We start from the raw sequence: 21,872 nt of genomic DNA, 5'->3' as shown, positions 1-21,872 counted from the left end.
GTAGGTCTAAATATCATTACGTATCCAAATGAGATGTATTTTATTTTATTTGGTTTATATTTTTTTAACAATTATCTAAAACAAATTCGAATGGTAACTGGTAAAATCCAATCCAGGGGTTGTAGGCTGTTACTTTATGGTAACTGGTAAAATCACTCGCTCCATTTTTTATGAAAGTTTATCCTCAAAGTTTGTGTAAAAATATACATTTTTTGTTTAACAATAACATGGAGCAGAGACCTACTATACCTTAAAAGCACAATTTTATGACACAAAATTCGCATCTTTCCAAGAAATTGAAGTCCATTTAGTCAATGGTCACATCGCAAAATGCCACTTTTCATCAGGAGCTGTGTAGCGTAGTGTTTAGTGTGTTAGTCTCAAAGGAAAATGATACTCGGGATTTTTATTGCTAGGGTTCGAACCCCACGAATACCACATATTTTTTAATAACAAAATAATTTTTGCCGAGAAAAGTTTCCTCAGAAAAGTTTTGTTTATCATAATTTCATCAATTTCAATAATGAGAACTACACTCTAAATACTAAATTCACAAAATGAATATGATTTTTACATGTCTGAAGCTATAGGCATTCTGCACGTCTTCTTCACCCATCTCCTTCACCCGTCTTCTGATAAATTGTTATCTAATGTTCTGATTTACAAGGAATCATTTAAAACGTACTTATCTCAAAATATGCAGGTTCTGTGAGATGTAGATAAGGAGACGTATAAATGTGTAAAATGTGTGAGTCTGAAATCAGAAGAGATCTAGATAAATTATAATATATGTTTTATCAAACCTAGACTTCAGGACTTTGGTTTACAAATGTTCTAACGTGTGCGTAATTATTTATAGTAGATTAAGTTGATATTATCCGTAAATTATGATTGGTAATGAAATCTGATTGTATTACCAAAGGCTAAAATGATGTTGATTGACTAGGCTTGGATTTATAAGTATAGGCTCTTGTCTTCATCTAAGCATATAACAAGGTAAGTTATCATTTCGTGTAGGCCCACATGTAATTATGTATGTCGTTACAGTGAATTTGATGGCTGATGCAAATAAATATTTAATTGTATTTTTATAGATAAATTTGATCCTGTGTCTTACTATGTCTATAAACATTATCAAAATTGGTTTATGTCACAACAAAAAGAAACCACAAAAAGGAACATTCGCTTGTAAATATATGTTCTATAACCAGTGCGTCAGTTAGTAACCGGTTTTTCTCAAACTCTCGTTCCTCGGTGTTTTAATTTTCAAGAGACACGAGGCTTGAAAATTAAAAAAAGAACGAGAGTTTGTGAAAACCAGTTACTTACGAGCACTGGTCATTGAATTTGTTTCTCACATACGCATTACACAAACATGGACTTGTGTATTTTGGGAAATCAACATGGCGCCGAAGAAGTTGCCAATTTCGTTAGTATGTACGTTCTGTGTGATATACCTCGATGATCACAATGAAGCTGAAAGTTGATTTAGCAGCTCAAGATTATTCCATTGACGATTTCATTAAATAAATTCTTTTTGCGATTTGTGTATCGAGTTTCAGAAACTATGATTTTAGACTTGAAATGTTGTGTTTCAGCTTTCATATTGAATACTTATGAAAAGACATAGGGTACCAAAACATTGTTATTCTTGTTTCCTATGTTAGTATCCAAAAATATGATTTATAGGGAAAAATTATTATTATTTTGGGGCACCATACGGTTTTCCGTAAAATGAAATACTATAACTTAGAAGCATAGAATGCTATAACCAGATTGAAAATAAGATACTATTTTTGTTTCTGATTTTTCATGAATGCATCTGTATTCTTTGCATTTTAATTTATTATAAATAAACGCTATTGCGCATGTATGTTGAGTTGATGTAATGCTTTGTTAATTCTTTCATGTGATTGGCTCTTATATAGCAACATATTACATGGTGAATTATAGCGATATCGGAACGGGCAATGTGTTGTGGAGAGTTCTTTTCCTAGCTTTGAAACCTGTGGTCAGTAATTTTCATATTAATTATATAGTATTAAATATCAATTCACAATGTTAAGTTTACATTTGTTTGATTTTATAGGAGGCCTATTGCAGCATATGCAAAAATTGCGCTTTTGCAATTATAATTTTTGTTTATTAATATGATGACCTATAAACCAATACTTAAATTGAAACTACTTTCAAATGGATTGAAATTAAGAGTAAGATATTAATAGTGTTGAAATGTTTCAAAGTATTAAAAAAATAGTACTAAAATAATTACTTTTTTCAAAGGAATGGAGAATTCGTTCAAACGTCATTTAAATGTCAAACGAAACTTATACATTGACTTTGTTATAATATATTTCCATTTGCTTTTTTTTCCTGAGACAACTATAAAATTAACTTGAATGCGATTTACAAGTATACTCACATGTAGAAATATACACGGAGAAACTCGTGCTAAAATAATGTCACAAAGAAGCTTCAGAGACGCTAGTAAAATTTTAACGATTTAGGACAAGGAGAAATTTAAACATTTAATGTATTTTTGCTGTTTTAAACATGTAAAATATAAATATTAATTTTTTTTTTTTTTTAGTTTTGTGCGAATTATTGGTGTGTAAATCACACAGACTTGCACGTATGCATATTTTTCTACTTGCCTACGTGCAAAGTCGGTGTAATTTACACACCAATAATTCACTCAAAACTTAAAAACATTCCTTAAGTTAAAAAACATGTCTTAAAAGCAAATGACTGTGAAAAATAAACATGATAAATTTCAGTATTAGTATATAAACAGCAATTTTCCGAAACAAAACATTTTTCAACTTCTTTCCAAGGTTTACATCGAGAAAATGTAAAATATATAATCATTGTAGTGTTGTGAACATTATTGTTTTATTGTGATTTCAAATTTCTACTTAGAATATATTAAAACAAATTTAACCGTGAAAGCTTAGCTAAGTACGTTTCATGGAATATGACTACATGTATATGATTTTCTATTCTAGACCCAAGATACTTCCTTAGAGACTCGAGCACCTGTTTCATTGTATGGATCTCTTATCAAGGAAGATACTTTTAATGAGTCGAATCATTTAGTTTATAACCCATTGAACAAATATATATAAAGGAAATGCAATGATCTTCAGATTATATCATATCCTGAAAAAAAATCCTTCAAAATATTTATTTTTTATTCTTACCAAACCTACTAGGCAATATCGAGGAGGCCGGGGAGGGGGGGGGACTGCAACCCCCACCTTTTTGACAAAGTAGTTAATATAGTTAGTATTGACATTTTCATTTCAAGACCAATTACCCCCTTCCTCCACTTTTTCTGCCGAAAAGAGAGAGGAACTAGCCCCCCCCCCTTTCCCAAGAAGTGGATTTTACTAGTTTGGGAATCATTTTTATCCCCCTCCTTCTACTTTGAAAGCTAATGGATAATTGAATATTCATTTCGTAACAAATCCGAACAAGGACTCTAAAAATTTAAGTTCTTTTTATAATGACCATTTTTTCATGTTCGCATTGCCTTTGGATTTTGATTAAGCTCCAAAAAAATATTAAGTATACCTACGATTTCTTTCTAAAAATGTTTCCAGTGAGAATGCTTTACAGTATCAAATTAACATCACGAGAAATAAAAACGATTTTTGCTATTACCTAAACGCACAGGATAATGAATACATATCAGCACAAAAACCATTCCTTTAAAAGTATTGATATTGACTAAAATTTGTAAAAACAAATACATATAGCAATAAATGTATTCATCTGCTTTCATAAGAATAGCACTAAGCGCTAGACACACACACAAAGAGAGAGAGAGAGGGAGAAGAATTTCCCTTTTACATATTTGTTTAACAAGAACAAGAAAATTAGTTGAATTTGATTCGTCAAAAACATTTGTTAAAAACACTGTTACCCTCTGAATGTTGATGCCACGCTTTCCGGGATGATAGAAATTAGCAAATGTCAACATTACTTGGCGACAGGTTTTATTACAAAAAAAATAAGTTGACTGTGCGGAATTAATGACGAACTGTTCACCATTTCATGTATTAGCATAAAACATTTAGTTTAAAATAACAAATATTGCATGTAGTTAAAGGGTAACATTAAATATTTTCAACCAAGAAAACCATTGTAAACCGAGGAGCAGCCTCATTTAAGTGCTGCTCCATGAAACAATCCGGGAAAATGAAAGAATTTTTCAATATCAAAATGATTCATGTCTTGATGGTTTTGCAGTAATTGTAAACCTTTACATGATACTGTGGTCAATATATTAATTGTAAACCTTTAAGTGAAACTGTAGACAACATATCTATTGTACACATATATATATGGCACTGTAGATAACATATCAATTGTAAACCGTTACATGGCACTATAGACAAGATATCAATTGTACACCTATGCATGACAATGTAGACAACATATCAATTGTAAACCTTTAAATGACACTGTAGACAACAGACCAATTGTACACCTATGCATGACATTGTAGACAGCATATTATTATGTAATGAGTTACTTTTACTTCTACACAACGTGTAGAAATGCTTGTTTGTTTGTTTGTTTGTTGTTAAAAATCCCTCTCGCGAATTTTCACTCATATGGAGACGCCACCACTTGCCGGTGGAGAGCTGCAATTTTGACCTATACTCGGCACTGAGGGCCATTGAGCAGTGAGGGATCTTTTTCGTGCCAGCAGGGACCTCGGTTTATACGGTCTCATCCGATGGACCGGTCTTCACGTTCCAAAGTGGGATCGAAATCGCGACGTAAGGATCAACTCCTTACTCTGCGACTCTAGAGCAGACGCTCTAACCACTGCGCCACGCAGGCGACCGTGTAGAAATGAAATATGGAGATAACGAACAATATTCAAGCTCAAAGTCTACCTAAACAATTCAGATATGGAGCAGAGCAAACATGGACCTCCAAATACATATCTGAGGTGAGATCAGGTGTCATGGAGGAGTGTGAATCTTCTGCCGATCGTTCACACCCCAGTGTGCTCCTTGACATGATCGGAAAGAACGGAAAAATCCATAGACAATTCAGTGTGTAAACAATGACCTAGCAATTAGTATGTAAAATGTCAGTCAGCATTTGACGTAACGATAGGTTGTTTTTGCTGACAAGGTCATTGCATCGACCATTAAACCTGGGAAATAATGACTTCAAACTACAGCTTGCCTTTTTTCAGAAATTGTTCATACGCAGAGAATGCTCTTGCGTATGGAATCAACTGGGAGACAAAAATCCTATATGCAGGTGAGAAGAATATATTGCTACGTAAGTAAGGGAAGTAGACGATTGAAAAATTGAAGTCATCACGTTTATCATAAAGCTTGATTGTTAGGTTACCATGAAAGTTTTTATCTAATACAATATGAAAACAGATGTGTCAGACTCTGTGGTATCTTTTATTTAAAGCTCACATGGATATATCGAGTCGACATATGAATGGAGATAACTGTTGTTAATTGATGATAGGCCGTCTATATATCTAAATGTCGAGTTCAAGGCCACAGCAAGAGATTTCCTTTCTCGTGTACATGTATAAGATTTTGAATGAATTCCGTTTCATATGAATACAACAATAGATCTGCTAATGACGGGACCCAGTTGGTACCCATGGAAATTCCAACAGATTGTTCAAAGATCTGATCTTCATTATCTACATATATATTGTCAATCAGAAACTCAACCATCTTTTTAATAACCACTTTGGAGGACTTGTGTGTACAATCAGAATGTTTTAACAAAATAATTTTGCAAATGATAATTAACAAGGTAAGTAAATTTAAGAGTTCCATTTTATTGAATAAGCAGTTTTTATGAAGTCAAAAAGCCTGGCCTTTAATTTGTCATGGAGAATGGTTGTATAAAGTGTGGAAAAATCGTACGTTTCAAATTTTCTAAAAGTTCTTGGGAGTTTTGAAGTTTCCGCATCTGATTACACCACTTCTTGAATATATTCTTGTACAATACTCCTGAAGTTTCTCCTTCACTGTCGTTAATATTTTAATGAGGAGTAAAGAAAGAGGCGTGGTAGAACATTCACTCGAACCCGCTATGGATCTTTTTGTAAGGATTTTTCTGTAATTTAGGAATCCAGTATAGGTATGGTAACAGTATCGAGTGTCAAGTAACTCTACACCATTTTTACACATGGACATCGAAACTTTCAGAAATTCTCATGAATGATTGATTGTAATGGCCGATATCTATACTCTTTTCTTTATGATCAATCTTTAAAAAAAACAATTTAAAAATCTGTGCAGGGTTTTAAATTTGAATGCACATATAATTGTTGGGAGGGTAAGCCGTGTTTAAAATGCATGTTCTGACATATACACCATAGATAAAAGATTTCGCAGAATGAAAAAAAGTCAATATTGATCAGAACACCGATAATTGTGCGGGTATTCCACATGTCTACCATATTATTTTCAGAAAGACAAGATCATGGCTGAAAAGCTGTTCTTAGAGGACTATGCTACTATCGGTGTCTATTTTGTTATTGTTCTAGCCGTCGGATTATGGGTAGAGTAAAATTTACTATTTTGATTAATCTTTATTGTAAGAGAAGAGACCTGAGCAAGTGTTTCTATTTTCAAGATTCAAATTTCGTCAAAATAAGAGTAGAAACAAAATTTCAAACTATGTGAAAGGGTTGTTCTTTTATTTCAGTCGACATTTAGACCCAACAAGGGCAATGCCAAGGGTTACTTTCTGGCTGGGAAAAACATGCACTGGATACCAGTATGAACTAATTTTACAGTACTAATGCTGCATGCATTTGATACCGGTTATAAAATGATTTTTGTAGTATCTATGCTGCATGCACTGGATACCTGATTTGCAGTTTTTATGCTGAATTTTTTTTTAAGTTAAAATGACTTTTCAAAATTCCCGATTGCCCTTACTTTCATTTCACAATAAGAGTAAGCTTTTGTGTAAGTAGTCTATCTTTTTCTTTTCTATGACGTAAGATGTATTGTTATTTTTGCTACACAAATGTTGTAATTATTAACTATGTCTAATGTTGTTTGTTTCTGGTGTGCTGAGTAGATTGGGGCCTCTATCTATGCAAGTAACATTGGAGCTCCGATGTTCATTGGACTTGCAGGTTCTGCAGCTGGCTCTGGTATCGCTGTTACTATATACGAATGGCATGTAAGTTATCATTGTCCTTATTTTGTTCATAACTCTTAAATCGGTTTTGAAGATTATTCAAGCGATATGCATATCAGTGTATTCGGATGATTTATTACGGTAATAATGTGTGCTCTTCTTTTGCGATGTATTTCTCAGTTAATGTAATAGATTTAGAATTATTTTCTGCATACTGTAAACGTATTACATTTGGCTGTGTATTCTTTTTAGGTGAATAAAGTACAACGTAACGCTAAATCTCTTGCACATTTACACATAAATAAGAAATTAAGACAGGCGCTTAATCAAATTTCCGCCGAATATCGTACCCGCTAAATATAATACATTTACAGTATATGAAAATTATTTCTTTAGTTTCCTAATGATCGTTACATCAAACGGATTTTTTTAAAGGCGGTGTTTTTCCTGATTTTGTTAGGCTGGGTGTTTCTTCCAGTGTATGTAGCATGTGGGGTAAGTGTTTGGAATTCAAATCTTTTATCGAATAAATTTGAGGAGGAATTGTTTGACATAAACTTTTTTACGCAGGCATACACAATACCGGAATGGGTAAAGAAGCGCTTTGGGGGGCAGCGACTGCGCATGTATGTTTCGTTCCTCGCCCTAATTGGCTACATCCTCTGCAACATATCGGTTAGTAAAAATAAATCATCATTTTGCCAGTAATAGACAGCAAGATTCATCTTGTAAAGTATTACCTTTCAAAATGAGAGAAATACCTATACTTTTTTAAAGAAACACTACTCCCTCTTCTAAATACACTGTTTGTGCCCAAAGGTCAATAAGTATTACTGTTATGCTTAATTTTTACCAATATGAATTTAACCTTGATCACTCCAAAAGGAAAGGTCACGTGCAGTATTTAAAGCATAAGTGATAGTCAATCCTTATTGCAAAAGCAAAGCCAGTTTTGTCAATGAAGAATTTAAATATATTTCAGTTAATTTCACCAACCGTATAATTAGGCCATAATCATTAGTGATATCATCGATGAACGTTTAGTAAATAAAGAACTGATCACTTAATTGACCTGCTCCCAAAGGTTGAACTTCACATGAATAATATATCAAATGTAGCATTTGAATCATGATCACAATATGTATCCCGTGATGCAATATCTATGAAAGATTAGGGCCTATAATTACCTGGGAATAAACCTGCTGTAGAGACATATCTCCGGTCTTTCATCTAAAAATTTATATCACACGAAGAATCATGAGCACAATTGCTGTATGCTTCAAAAATGCAACATCGAATGGTCTTCATGTGTTACCTCTTCCTATTTTTACTATATCCTCCATCCCTTCACTTTTCCCATCCGGAATTCTGACGAAATAATACATGAACCTTGTATTAAGTACTAAGACTTATGGGTAAGAAGTTATTCTTGGTAAATTCTTCACTATACTACAGAGACAATATTTCAGAAGCCCGTATCTTTATTCTTAAAATAGTAACTGCTGTAAAGGAAAAACTTTAGACGTACTGTGCTACAGCATATTCTAGAAGGGTCCGTGTTGTATGCCCTGTTCACAGATTTGTTTTGTTTATAGTTTTTTTTAAGATCGATAACTTTTTGTTATCGTCACTTTATTTTTAATATAAAATCTGGAAAATGCTTATTCACATGTATGTACAATTTGCTTATGAACGCATTAAACGGGAACTATAATTACTTTTCATTATGTTCAAGTTTTATTTGTGCTGTTATTTTGTCATCCGTTATCTTATAGGGTGAAATATATACAGGAGCCATATTTCTTCAGCAGATGTTAGACTGGAATATCTACCTATGTGTTAGCATTATTTTGGGAATAACTGCAATTTATACAACTGTCGGTATGTAAATTTCTATAATTCTGGAGACACCAGCTAGTTCAGTTGTAATACCCATTCATTTCTTCTTTACTCTTCGATATTGCATATCGTCATTAATTACCGGTAGACTTGATTATAGTGAGTATGAACATAATTTATCATTTTTCAGGTGGATTGGCTTCTGTCATCTACACAGACACATTACAGACGGTCGTTCTTGTAATCGGTGCCGCCATTCTATTTTTAATGTGTTAGTATTAAAAATGAATATTTTTATACCCTTGTAAAAAATATGTAAATATTCCTTATTATTGTAATGATTTTGTGTTTTCCAATTACTACATCAACAATAATCTAGAAACTGAATTATGAAGGTGGGATACAGATGGCTAGGAATTGGTGATCTAGAAACTGTTGCTAGACCCACAGAGGGTATAGCTGGAGTCAAGCACCGTTGACTGTTTTGGAAGAAGGAAGTCGACAAGTTGTTTGGTCAGGTGGATTGTCTTATATCGGAGGCTTGCCACCGGTGGATTGCCTTATGTTGGAGGCATGCCACACTTAATTATTTAAATCAATATTCTTTGTTTGGTTAGGTGGATTGCTTAAGAGGCATTCCACATTTAATAATTTGGACCATTCAGATTGATTTCGCTTAACTTTTTTCATTTTTCCTGGAGTAGAGAAGGTGTGAGACTTTAAAGGTAAGGTATCCGTCCTGAATAAGATATTTATAATAATAAATATGATAATACTTTTGGAGTTTGAACATCTTTATGAAGTTAAGCATTGTCTCTATGATAGGTGTTAGGGCCTGAATGAGGCATGCTTCTAGTTAGATCTGTAAATTCTTACATTTTAAGTAACACTGACCGTGTGATTTTCCCCTCAGTTAGGTAAGTGTCATATCAAGATATATGTGCAAACCTTTACTAATTATATAGTCAAATAATTTTAAAGAGGAATTTTTTTTGTCTTTCGCACCCCTTTTTTCAACTCTACATAGTTTTTTTTTAATTAAATATTTCGGATTTCCAAAGTTTCGGCTTGAGCATAACTGAAGAGACATAATTTGTCGAAATGCGCATCTGGGGCATCAAAATTGGTACCGTATATGATTTACATTATGACCCCTGGGTCGATGCCTCTGCTGGTGGACTGTTAGTCCCCGAGGATCTTTACAGCCCAGTAGCTAAGTACTTTGGTAATGGCTTGAAAATACGGATATATATTTAATTACTGTGGTAAAATCTAGAAATTTATTTCAAAATTAAGGATTATCTCCATCATGCATAGCTCTGACCCTTCGACGTATTTGGCTCAAGTCTTTGGCATCCCTTTTTTCAGCTCTTCATACTGTAGTTTTTTTTAATCGGATACTTCGGATTTCCAGCGTTTCGGCATGAGCATCACTGAAGAGACATAATTTGTCGAAATGCGCATCTGGTGCATCAAAATTGCTACCATATATGATTTACATTGATCATTCTGTTCAATCACTTCAATGGAGGAAAATTATTATTGTTAAATCAATTTAAACCTCCAGATCAACCGGGTACGAACCCTCTTGGCATTACATTATCATATGACTTTCACCATCAAATCGTTGAAATTGCTGGATACTTGACTGCTGTGACATAATGTGATACAGTATATCATTACAAGAAAAGAAACATCACAATACCACTACCAGCTAATCTTTTGAAACTTCTGGAAAAACTAGGCTTAATTTAATATTGAATACCACTACAAGAAATAAATCTGTAACTATTCCTTACTATCAAATGACCTTCACCATAGGATCGCTGTATTTGCAGGAGACATGTGGCCTGAAACACGAGTGACGATATGTATCTGTCTTTAAAGTAGAGCGATGATCTTTGTATTTCTATCGACTCTTCGATAATTTGATTAGTGTTAGAATAATCAAATTATACAATTTTGATTTTTCAGTATCTTGTTTCCATGGGTTAGAAAATATTTTAGGGAGTTGAAATATTTATGAAAAAAATCCTCGCTGATGTTTAAAAAATATTAATAAAGGTAACTGTGTTATCATGCTACAAAATATTATGGCCATCATTCGTTTGATATAGCTTTGAAGCTCTTGTTAATTGTACCTGAAATCCCTAAGTCTCAGGGTCAAGAATTTGTCTTAATACTGCCACCTCTCTGCTATCTGTCACAAAGTTTACCTATTTTAACATTAGAAGAAGAGCCGAACACCCGCGTATACTGGCAATTGTATTAGTTGGTCTCCGGTCATACAGAAGGGATTACTCAGTAACTCCTAAGAATTACACAAATATAAATAAGTTTAGTTGAAATTTACGTCTGAAATTATTCCTAAGTGTTATTATTATTTGAGAGCAAGAAGAGGGGGGGGGTGTTAAGTTTCAACTTCTTTCAGTATCAAATTTTTATCATACATCACTACATTACCCATATTTGACTATACTACATACTACAACAAAAAGTGGGGGGGGGGGGCTTCCAATGAACATTTTCAATAATAAAAAGCTATGTTTGGGAAAAAGTAGGGAACAGCCCCTCCCCCCCCCCCCCAATGCTACGTGCATTGTAAGTATTATAGAGACCTAAATGAAAACGAGGATATTTGTTGAGAAATTAAAATCCAGTATTCATATCAATTAAAGTTCTGATGAGTTGAGACAAAATTTTGTTTTTTTCAACATTATAGCAAGTAACCACAAATCGCATATATGCACTGCTTATGGTGATCAAATATAAAGTTTTGTTTGCATAGTGAAAGATGACTTTTTCAAAAGCAAAGCTTTTTTCGAATTGCCTTTTCGGAACTACTTTCAACAACAAAACTTTATGATAAACCTGATGACTTCATTTTTTCTGTGGTCAACTTCCTTTACTTATGTAGCAATATACTGCTATCACCTGTATATGGGAGTTTTATTTCCCAGTTGATTCGATACGCAAGACCATGCTCCACGAAGAATTTCTAAAGTGAGGCAAGCTTTTGATAATCAAGTTGATGAAACAAGAACATAAATAGTCTCGTTTAAAGTCTAGTTTAATGTCATCATTTCGCAGGTTCTATGGTCGATACAATGACCTTGTCAACAAATACAATCTATCATTAAGTTGAATGCTGAATAACGTTTTTCATACTAATTGTTAGTCAATTATTTAAATACTGAATTGTCGACCGATCATGATAATGAGAACACGGTGGGGGTGATGGTCAAGAAGGGACGCTTACATGGCACCTGATCTCACCTCTGATGTTTTTTCAGAGGTTTGTGCTCTGCTTCCTATTTGTGTTGTTTTAATGGGCTTCTGAGCCTGATTACTGTTAGTTATTTCCATATTTCATTTCAACACATTTAACAATCTTAGCGCAAAGTTCTTCGTATGTTCCCTGTTATAATTATGCTCTATCAAACAAGTTTTATTTTACATGTAGAAAAAAAGGTTTTAGGCTTTAAATCCTATAAATAATAATAAAATGTTTTTATTAAAAAAATGCTCGCTCAGCAATAGTTGAGGTGGGAGGATACAAAGCCATGGAAACCAAGTTCATGGCTGCTATGTCCAATGAAACCCTTCACAATCAGACATATTACAAATGCGGGGTTCCCCCGGCGGATTCCCTCCACATGTTCAGAGACCCCGTGAGTGGTGACATCCCTTGGACTGGGGCTTTACTAGGATTGTCCACTCTTGGACTTTATGGATGGGACCAGGACCAGGTATATTACTTCAATTGTAAGAACTTGTACCAGAAATAATTCATAAACACAATGAAACTCTTAATGAAATATGGAATACAGAGAAAACAATGTGTTATCATTACTAAACATGGATTACATCAAGCAATAGTGCACTTATTGGTTAGCCCAAATACTTGTACATAGAAAAAGTGTGTCGTGACTTCTTTAATTTTTCTTTCTTTGTAATGCTCTCCTATTTTCGTCAGATAATTGTTCAGCGAACTCTGTCTGCTCGAAACATGGTGCACGCAAAGGCAGCAGTATTGCTGGGAGCTGTGCTGAAGCTGACGGGTTTTCTATTGTTTGTCATTCCCGGCATGAACAGTCGTATTCTATACACAGGTAAATCGTTGTAAGACCTCCATATGGACAAAACTGTTTTCATCTGCCTATACATGTATTAGCTTTTAATTTTCTTCTTTTGTAATAGAGGAAGTCGCTTGTGCCGATCCTAAGAAATGCATGGAATACTGCAGTAACAGGAGTGGCTGTACAAATATTGCCTATCCACTTATGGTTTTGCGGCTACTTCCCAAAGGTTAATTAACTTTTTATTACCTTTTTAGGACTTTGAGAGTCACTTTATTCGATATACATGTGTATGTATGTGTATGATGTGTAAAACCTATTATTATTATACAAATATTCTGTTAAATTTGATAAAATTTGTAGTTTTATTCAAAGTCTTGTTATCTATATACAAAAACTTAATATTCATATTCGTAAACTTGTAATTCATATCCTAAATCTTGTGATTTATATTCGGTAAGTGTTATTCAAACTTGTAAACCTGTAACTTGCAGCTCAAAAAACTTTCTAACCAAACTAGATTTTGTAAACAAATTAAATGCCATTTAAAAAACGTAATGCCTCTAAACAAAGAGACAAAAAAATATGATAAATATTGCAAAAATATTTTAGATTTATATTCATTATTGATAATTTACTTTGTACTACTAAGATGCTGCCCCATTGACACGGATAACAGCAGTATTGCAACTAGGCATGCTATGAATTTACATAGAATGTTGAATTAAATACCATTCCTGCTGAAGTACCTTTCACGTATTCTTTTTTCAGTCAATGACATGTTCTGAGCAAAGGACTTGTTTCATCCGGCAAAATGTTTTACATGGGTTTAAATCAGGACTGATTCCTGACCACGGAAGGGTAGAAACTACATCTTGTTGGAGAAACTCTCTTGTGTTTTTTGAGTCATGGCAATGTACCAGGTTCTGTTGAAATACTAATAATTTTTTTCTTGAATCTACTTAGCAAGCAATCTTATTAGTAACATTTTCCTGTATCTAATTCTGCTGAAAGGTTATGATGACGAACAGTATCGCTGATTTTAGAGTTCCATTGAACGATTTTAAAACATCATAAATCAAAATATTTCCCTCATTTAAGGATATCCGTTCCTGGGCCAGGAAAGATTACTCTTATAATTTTTACTTAATTTAAAAGTCTACAAAAAGAAGCTTGAAATTTCAGTGTTGTAGTGCAACAGTCTTGAAGTCATTCTGTTGATGTAAATATGAGTCAAAGTTCTTTGAAGTCTTAGAAACGGTCTCTTACAAAGCTGACATTTGTACCGCAGAAAAGGACAAAAATAAATACATTTTTAGAGAAATCGTATTTTCTTTAATCTAGTCTTAGATGTCAATGCTTATTAGTATGAAATGAACCATAAAAAATTATCTGTAATGTTATATATGTATAATAATTGAAGTTAACAGAAGAACAAAAATACCATTTAAGCAAAAAATGAATAGATAAATTTATATATTTGTTGAACAATTATCAATCAGAAAATGCATAACTGGTGCTTTCGTTTGCGTTTTCTGAAAGTGGATTTGAAATTTGATTATTTACCCTATATAATTTAATGGTCTATAATGAACTTTAAAAAAATACCACGGAAATAAACACATTATTTATGAATCCAGAGTCATTTTTGTGAGCATTTTCAATCATTGAACTGCTTATTTTTTAAGCTGAGGATCGGACTATCTTGAAAAAAAATGAAAATATTTGAGATCGAATTAAAATGACCTTTATTCAGAACATGCCATCGACTGAAAAAGAGATACTAAGGAGGCATTACAGGAGGATTGGTACAAAAACCGTTCTCTGAAAACTTATTTATCTAACTATATACATTGAGGTTGTTATCCGTGTCAATGGGGCAGCAACTTAATACTACAAAGTAAAATACAAGTTATGGATATTAAAAATTACAATATTTTTGCAAAATTCGTCATAGAGCGTTTGTTAGTTTCTTTGTTTAGAAGCATAACCTTTCTTTTAATTTGATTTGTTCAGAAAGCTTGTTAGGATAAAAAAAAAAAAAGATGAGCTTCGTATGCGAAATACTGTGATTCATATAAAAACGTGATTCATATTCGGTAACCTTGTGATGTATATGCTATATGCAAACTAAATCACAAGCTTATTGTATATAACCTACAAAACTTCCGAATATGAATCACACATGTTTGCATATAAATAATGTTTTTGAACACAAATCAATCACAAGTTTATCGCATATAAACCACAAAATTATCGAAATAAAACAAGTTTTAGAATCTGAAGATCAACTTTTCGAATACAATTCAGAAAATTTAGAAGATGAATTGATAGTTTATGAATATGAAAAACGTTTTCGAATAAGAATAGCATTTTCTCGAATACGAACAATAAGTTTTATCAAACATAATGCACGATTTGTATAATAATGCAACGTTTAAACACTTCATATGAATATGGGTTTGCTACAGCTTTTATTGACGATCATTTCTCAAAAAAGATATATACGACATTTAAAGCCATATAATGTGTGTCTAAAAAGAGGCACATTTTTTCAGAATTTTTTTATATGTTTCTTTTTAGTTTAATTTTCCATAACCTTTAATCGAAAAAAATAAATTTACCCATATTGGATTCCTATAGCTATACGTTTCACAGAAATGTTTAAACAATTATTCAGGTCTACGAGGTCTTATGCTTGCTGCCCTGCTGGCCGGATTAATGAGTACACTGACTTCAATACTGAACAGTGCTAGCTCCATCATGACCCTCGATATCTGGCACCAGTTTCGGAAGAAGGCCTCTCAGTACGAGTTGATGATTGTTGGACGAGTTACTGTCCTTGTCCTTGTTGGCTTCAGTATCCTCTGGTTACCAATATTACAGCAGACCCAGGGAGGGCGATTCTGGTTTTATATCCAGTCTGTGAGATCCTATCTTGTACCTCCTCTGTGTATGATGTTTCTTCTGGGATTGTTCTGGAAAAGGACCACAGAACAGGTTGACAATTTAAAACTTGATTTCATATTGTAGAGAGAGCTTCAAGCTGCATAAGAGACTATTCATGTATGAACAGTGCCAATGGATTAGCTTTGATTCAATTTTATTTCAGGGAGTGTTTTGGGGACTTATGCTAAGCATAGTAGTGGGTTTTGTACGCATGGTCCTAGATTTTACTTTTCCATCACCTGCATGTGGCAGTGATGATGTGGACGCTAGACCAGAAATAATCTCAAAAGTAGATTTTCTGCATTTTGCAACACTTTTAGCGCTATTTGCAACGATTGCTATGGTCGTCATCAGTTTGTTTACACAACCTCGTCCTGCAAATAAGGTACATCATTGTTATGTTTTAAATTATTCCTTCAGTTCACGTCGAATGATAGAGTAAAAAAATATTCGTTGTCTTTAGCTCCACCGCCTTACATGGTGGACAAGGAATGATGATGTACAACCAGAACTAACAGGTGACGAGGATGAAGATGTTCATATCTCTGTTCACTTGAAGGAAGAAGACTCCAAATCTATGGAGATTCAGGAGAACCAGAAACTGACGTCTGATGACGGTAAAATTCATTCAAATATACACCCTGGAAAATGGTGAAGATAACCAACATTGATTGTAAAAAAAAGGGGGGGCTACAAACAATACAAATTCGTAAACAGGGCATAAAATACGGACCCCTCCCCCCTTTCAGAGGTGGGAACAGGTGGCTAAGAGGAGTAAGCACCCCTTTTCGACTGGTGAAATCCTTGAGCCCTATGCACATGCATGCATTGATTAGCTAGACGAAATATTACGTGGTCAACTTAAGTAAAATAACAAAGACCTATATATTTGTATGAAATATGTCAGTAAAAATACAACCAAATGATAGATTATATTTGCTGACAAAGTTATTAAAATGAACATAGACTTTACGAAATGCTGAATTTAAAGGAGATTGTCGAAATCCTTTTAACATCAACTTATCTCTCAGTAGCCTGCCTCGGTTATGATCATACTCAGAGCATGCTCATGAGTATCGAATAAACTGGGAGACATAAACACCATATGAGAATATTTGAACTTTTGCAAATTGATCCAAACGAATTTTTTCCGCAGTAACCTATGGTTCTATACTGCTTTGCGAATTGCATCTTGCCTCAAAATACATTCTACATAAATAAGTCAAGTTGATGGAATAGATGAAGTTATCTTGTTTGTCACACAATTTAGTTCTTAGTGGGCCCTTATCATCTTTAGTCAGTAAAACATTAAAACATGAAACAGATGTGGCATATCTTCAAAGCCTATGACTTAATATTGAAGTGTTGCATTTGAACAAAATATTCGGACGAGTCAATTTTCAACATAAAGAAATAATGAAGTCTGACATTTTTATTACTTTGCTTACGAAATAAGAAACAGCAGTCTATTGTATTGATATACAAAACTGTATTACTATGTTTTTCAGTTCACATGTACATTAATTATTTAAATGGTTAAAAGATGTAAAAGTTATCAACAATCTTACAAGTTTAAATATCAATATTTCACATTTTCAACTGTGAAAGACATGTTATATAATTAATTTATTGAATGATAATCACAGTGTGATGAAATATCAAAGCACGAAATATCAAATTATCACACTGTAAACAAATATCAGACGTGCGGCAAAACTCGAGATGGTCCTTCCTTTCACGAAGAGTGTTACAAATCAAAAAGATTCCTCGGCATGTTATAAAATAGTGCAAGCTGAAAAAAGAAACTGAGAGAACCTAAAATTACTTATGTTACTTCATATTTTGTCAAAACCCATATATTCTTGCAATCGCTTAGTTATAACGTCTCAACCTCTCAACTATTATGTCACAGCCTATCACACTGCTTTACGAAAAGTAAGAGGCAAGAAAAAAATCAAATAACTTCGATAAACAGAAAATTTAAGGTTTTGTTGTTAAAAATAGAATTTATTTCACTCATGAGATCGGATTTTGTTAAATTTTTACTCTTGCTTGGTTCTCGTGAAAATATGAAAAAAAAATCCTGTCCAACTCGTGAAATGAAGTCTATATAAAACTACAAAACGTATAATATGGTCGAACTTGTTTTACATTTTTTTATTCAAAATTGATACCGAAAACATTTCTTGATATTTTCTTGTTAAATGAGGTACCTTACAAATTCTGATCTCATTATTTTATCCTTTTTAAAGCTTAAACAAGAATACAAAATAAAAATATATGTAAAATGAATACAACCGTGGAAATAAAAAACAGTAATCAATGTCATAAACCCTTTATTTAATAGAAATCATAATAAGGACAAAACACCGACCGTATGAAGCGTATAAACAGATTAATATTGTACGATTATCAGACATTGCAATTTTTAAAATTCAAATTACCAAGTTTTATAAAGCTCAAGGTAACGTTTTTGCATTTACAGGTGTTTTAAGAAGATTTATGATCCTTTGTAAGAATTGGGTCTGTGGAATTGATGAGGATGCTAAACACACAATGACGAAAGAGGAGATAAAAGAATTAAGACGGAAGATGACGTCATTAGAGGAAGCCTCTCGGTGGAGGAAGATTTTAAACATTTCTGCTCTAATTATTGGTGTATTTACCGTTTTCTTATTGATATTTTTTCGCTAGACATGTTTTGAATGTGAGTTAGTTTTTTGATGTGATCTTATAATCTAAATTATGAGATTTGGTGATTCTTAATAACGTCATAAGCAAAGAAAGATAAGCCACGTTAGTTAAGGTTTATTTTCGTGATCAAGTAATTTTGATCGACTCTGTAGACCTTTTCCTTTTCTGAAGAGTTGGTGCTAGGGCTTTCCTTTTTCACATGTGTTTTCCTTTTGACAAGAGCTTCCTTTAGATACCAACAATTATAGCCCATTGACCTTGACCTTGGAGTTTGACCTACCTTTGGAAAAAATTAACCTTGGCCCTTACTTTTGAGCAGTTAGTGCTACGGCTTTCATACTTCACATATATAATCCTTGTGACAAGACTTTCCTTTGGATATCGACAACTTTAACCCTTTGACCTTGACCTTTGAGTTTGACCTACTTTAAAAAACTTTAACCTTGCCCTTTTTTTTTAACAGTTGGTGCTAGGGCTTTCATATTTTACATGTGTATTTCTTGTGAGAAGGCCTTTCTTGATGTTTGACTTACTTTTGAAAAACTCTTCCTTTTCCATATCTTTTCAATGATTGCTGCTTGGAATTTCATATTTCATCGATATATTCCTCGGGACAAGACCTTACTTTGGGTACCAATATAAATGATTTGCATTTAAGAAAAAATTTAACTTTCTCTATAATATGCCATACAGGGGCATCAGTGTTTCACAAACACATCTTGTTTTACTAGTGTGTCCATTTCATCATGCATCAGACACAAATTAACCATACATCGGCACTGTCCGATGCATGATCATTTATTTCCTTTTTCATTTAGCGAACATGTGTAATACTCTATTGAAAGTTGTTTTCCAGAAATAAAAAAATATGAACAACACATTAAATGAAAATACAACTTATTGGTATGTGATCACTAGAATTGGGATCTCTCGTAGAATTGGAAGGTTATAACCCCCGAGACCAAGACGTAGTAGTCGTATGTGAAGAGAGGGACAGACAAATTTCTCCACATTTGTAATTCAATATGATCATTCACTTAAAAAAAGAGTAAATTTTAATGATGCCTAAGAATATTTTCATCGAAAATCAATAAGCATTTCGGGTGTTAAAGGTCAGTGCTATAACGCTAAGACATTTTCCCGGTTCAATACTTCGGTTGTCCGATACATGGTGAATATTGTCCGATCCTTGGTGAATGGTTAAATCCACACTTTTCAGAAGTTATGCCCTTTGGTCGCAATATTTGGTAGCGTTTGTAGTTTTCTAGTCTGTAACTTTGTTATTTTACTTGAAAAAAATCTACGCATATGTATACAAATTGCACCAAGATGGGACTACCACACATCGAAAAATAAAAACAGCGGATTTATTGGAGCAGGACCAAATGTTTGGTAGCATAAAAAGAAGAAATGGCATTTCTTTCTCTCTGAGACACAACTTTTGCGAAGTGTGGACTAGACTACTATGGCTCATTCCAAATAAATAATTTAATTGATAATATTTTTGCGACAAATAGCACATAATTTTTGTCAAAAAATCATATTTTAATTACATAACACATGACTCATATTTAAATCACATAGTACATATATAACTCCATTAATGTTCGTTCAATTGCAATATTTCTAGCACGTGTTAAAGTACAAGGGTGTCCGATACATGATGAATTCACCTATATGCATAGGTACCCTTATTTATTTCAGTTCCTTAAATAATTAAATTTTTGTATATCATATTTTGACCCGTGATCAAAATTTGATGTGATGAATATATAATAAATCGTACATGTTTTGCGAGTTTGCTATGTACATGTTCTTTTCATTAAATGCATGGTGCTTATTTACTTAGCTAATAATGCGGATGCATGATGATTGGTATACAAGCATTGCGATAATATGTAGCTTTTTATATTCCTGAATGCGCATAAAAATATCACCTTTTGAGAATGACTCTGTGTTAAGTGGATCTTTCAGAGAAATCATACAAAACTATCTGCAAGCATATTTCAGCGTTATCATATAAAGTTTGCATAAATAACATACTAGGCATGAAAATTCTAAATTTGAAATATTTTATTAAATACTGACCTTTGTGATCCTATGAAGCAGTCCCTTTATGACTTGCCCCGTGATTCAATGTATTCATCAGGTAGAAGCAATATTCGTAGTCAAATTTAGTATAAAAACAAAGGCCAAGCAAAAAATATCTTAGTCAAAATACGACTCAATGTGAAGTTATACTTGCTAACAAAGTCATTATAATGACCATACAATATACGAAATACTGAATTTAAACAATGAAATCTCTGTAACATCAACCTACGTGACAGTAACTTGCCTCGGTTTAAAAATTGATCGTACTCAGAGCATGCTCTTGAGTGTCGTCCAGGTGAAGGCGAAATATTACTACATAAATAGGGAAAGTTGACAACAGAAAGCTAGCTGAAGACATTTCGTTTGACATACAGGCTCGCTGGATACGATTGCACGCTAAAATAGACAACAAACAACCTCAAATGTCCAGGGCTTCGAAATTGCAGGACATATGTAATATACATATAGCTGTTAAATCATGGTCAGTATGTTAAAAACATACGTCAATAAAAGTAAAACTAAAGGAGCACTGAAAAATCTGGTAATCATTTATCATCTATCATAAAGTCAAATGTTGACTGACATTGTTAGGCCATTATTTATACACTGAACTGTCTACGGATTTTTCCGGGTTTTTCCCCGATCATGACAAGGAGCACACGGCGGGTGTGTCAGGGGATGCTCACTCCTCCATGGCACCTGATCCCACCTCTAAACTTTTCAGGTCCGTGTTTGCTCTACTCCAAATTTGTATCGTTTCATTGGACTTTCGAGATTGAATACTATTCGTTATCTTCATATTTCATTATATAATTTAGGTTTGTTGCAACAAGAAAGTAATTTGAAATTTTCTACTCGAATTTTTATTTCAAAATACAGATAGTTTGTTTGCATAGAGAAGGAAATACAATTACTTGGTGTTTGACCGTAAGAATATTTGACTGTAAGAAGACAATTTTACGTAATTGGGATAATACAATTGGAATTTTCGCGATGTTAGATCTATTTGTAGTTTCTTAATCTCCTTGTAGAATGTTATCTACCATAATTAAGTATTTCACAATAAAT

The 21,872-nt window shown here is 33.3% G+C and overlaps 1 protein-coding gene across 1 annotated transcript; it reads left to right on the top strand.

The window, feature by feature from the left end:
- Positions 1-930: 930 nt before the first annotated feature.
- On the top strand, positions 931-19,913 carry LOC133172878 (sodium/glucose cotransporter 4-like). Its single transcript, XM_061307711.1, has 15 exons — positions 931-996; positions 6,469-6,558; positions 6,706-6,777; positions 7,087-7,191; positions 7,585-7,644; positions 7,720-7,824; positions 8,925-9,030; positions 9,179-9,259; positions 12,523-12,737; positions 12,965-13,100; positions 13,189-13,296; positions 15,748-16,067; positions 16,180-16,401; positions 16,480-16,633; positions 18,502-19,913. The coding sequence occupies exons 2-15, from the start codon at positions 6,481-6,483 to the stop codon at positions 18,708-18,710; spliced, it is 1,971 nt and encodes a 656-aa protein (XP_061163695.1). The 5' UTR covers positions 931-996; positions 6,469-6,480; the 3' UTR covers positions 18,711-19,913.
- The last annotated feature ends 1,959 nt before the right edge of the window (positions 19,914-21,872 follow it).

The sequence above is a fragment of the Saccostrea echinata genome, unplaced genomic scaffold (assembly GCF_033153115.1).
Source record: "Saccostrea echinata isolate AGI-Se365-2 ecotype Australia unplaced genomic scaffold, CSIRO_AGI_Sech_v1 ptg000056l, whole genome shotgun sequence".
Classification (NCBI taxonomy): domain Eukaryota; kingdom Metazoa; phylum Mollusca; class Bivalvia; order Ostreida; family Ostreidae; genus Saccostrea; species Saccostrea echinata.
This window is presented reverse-complemented; position numbering and strand designations above follow the sequence as displayed.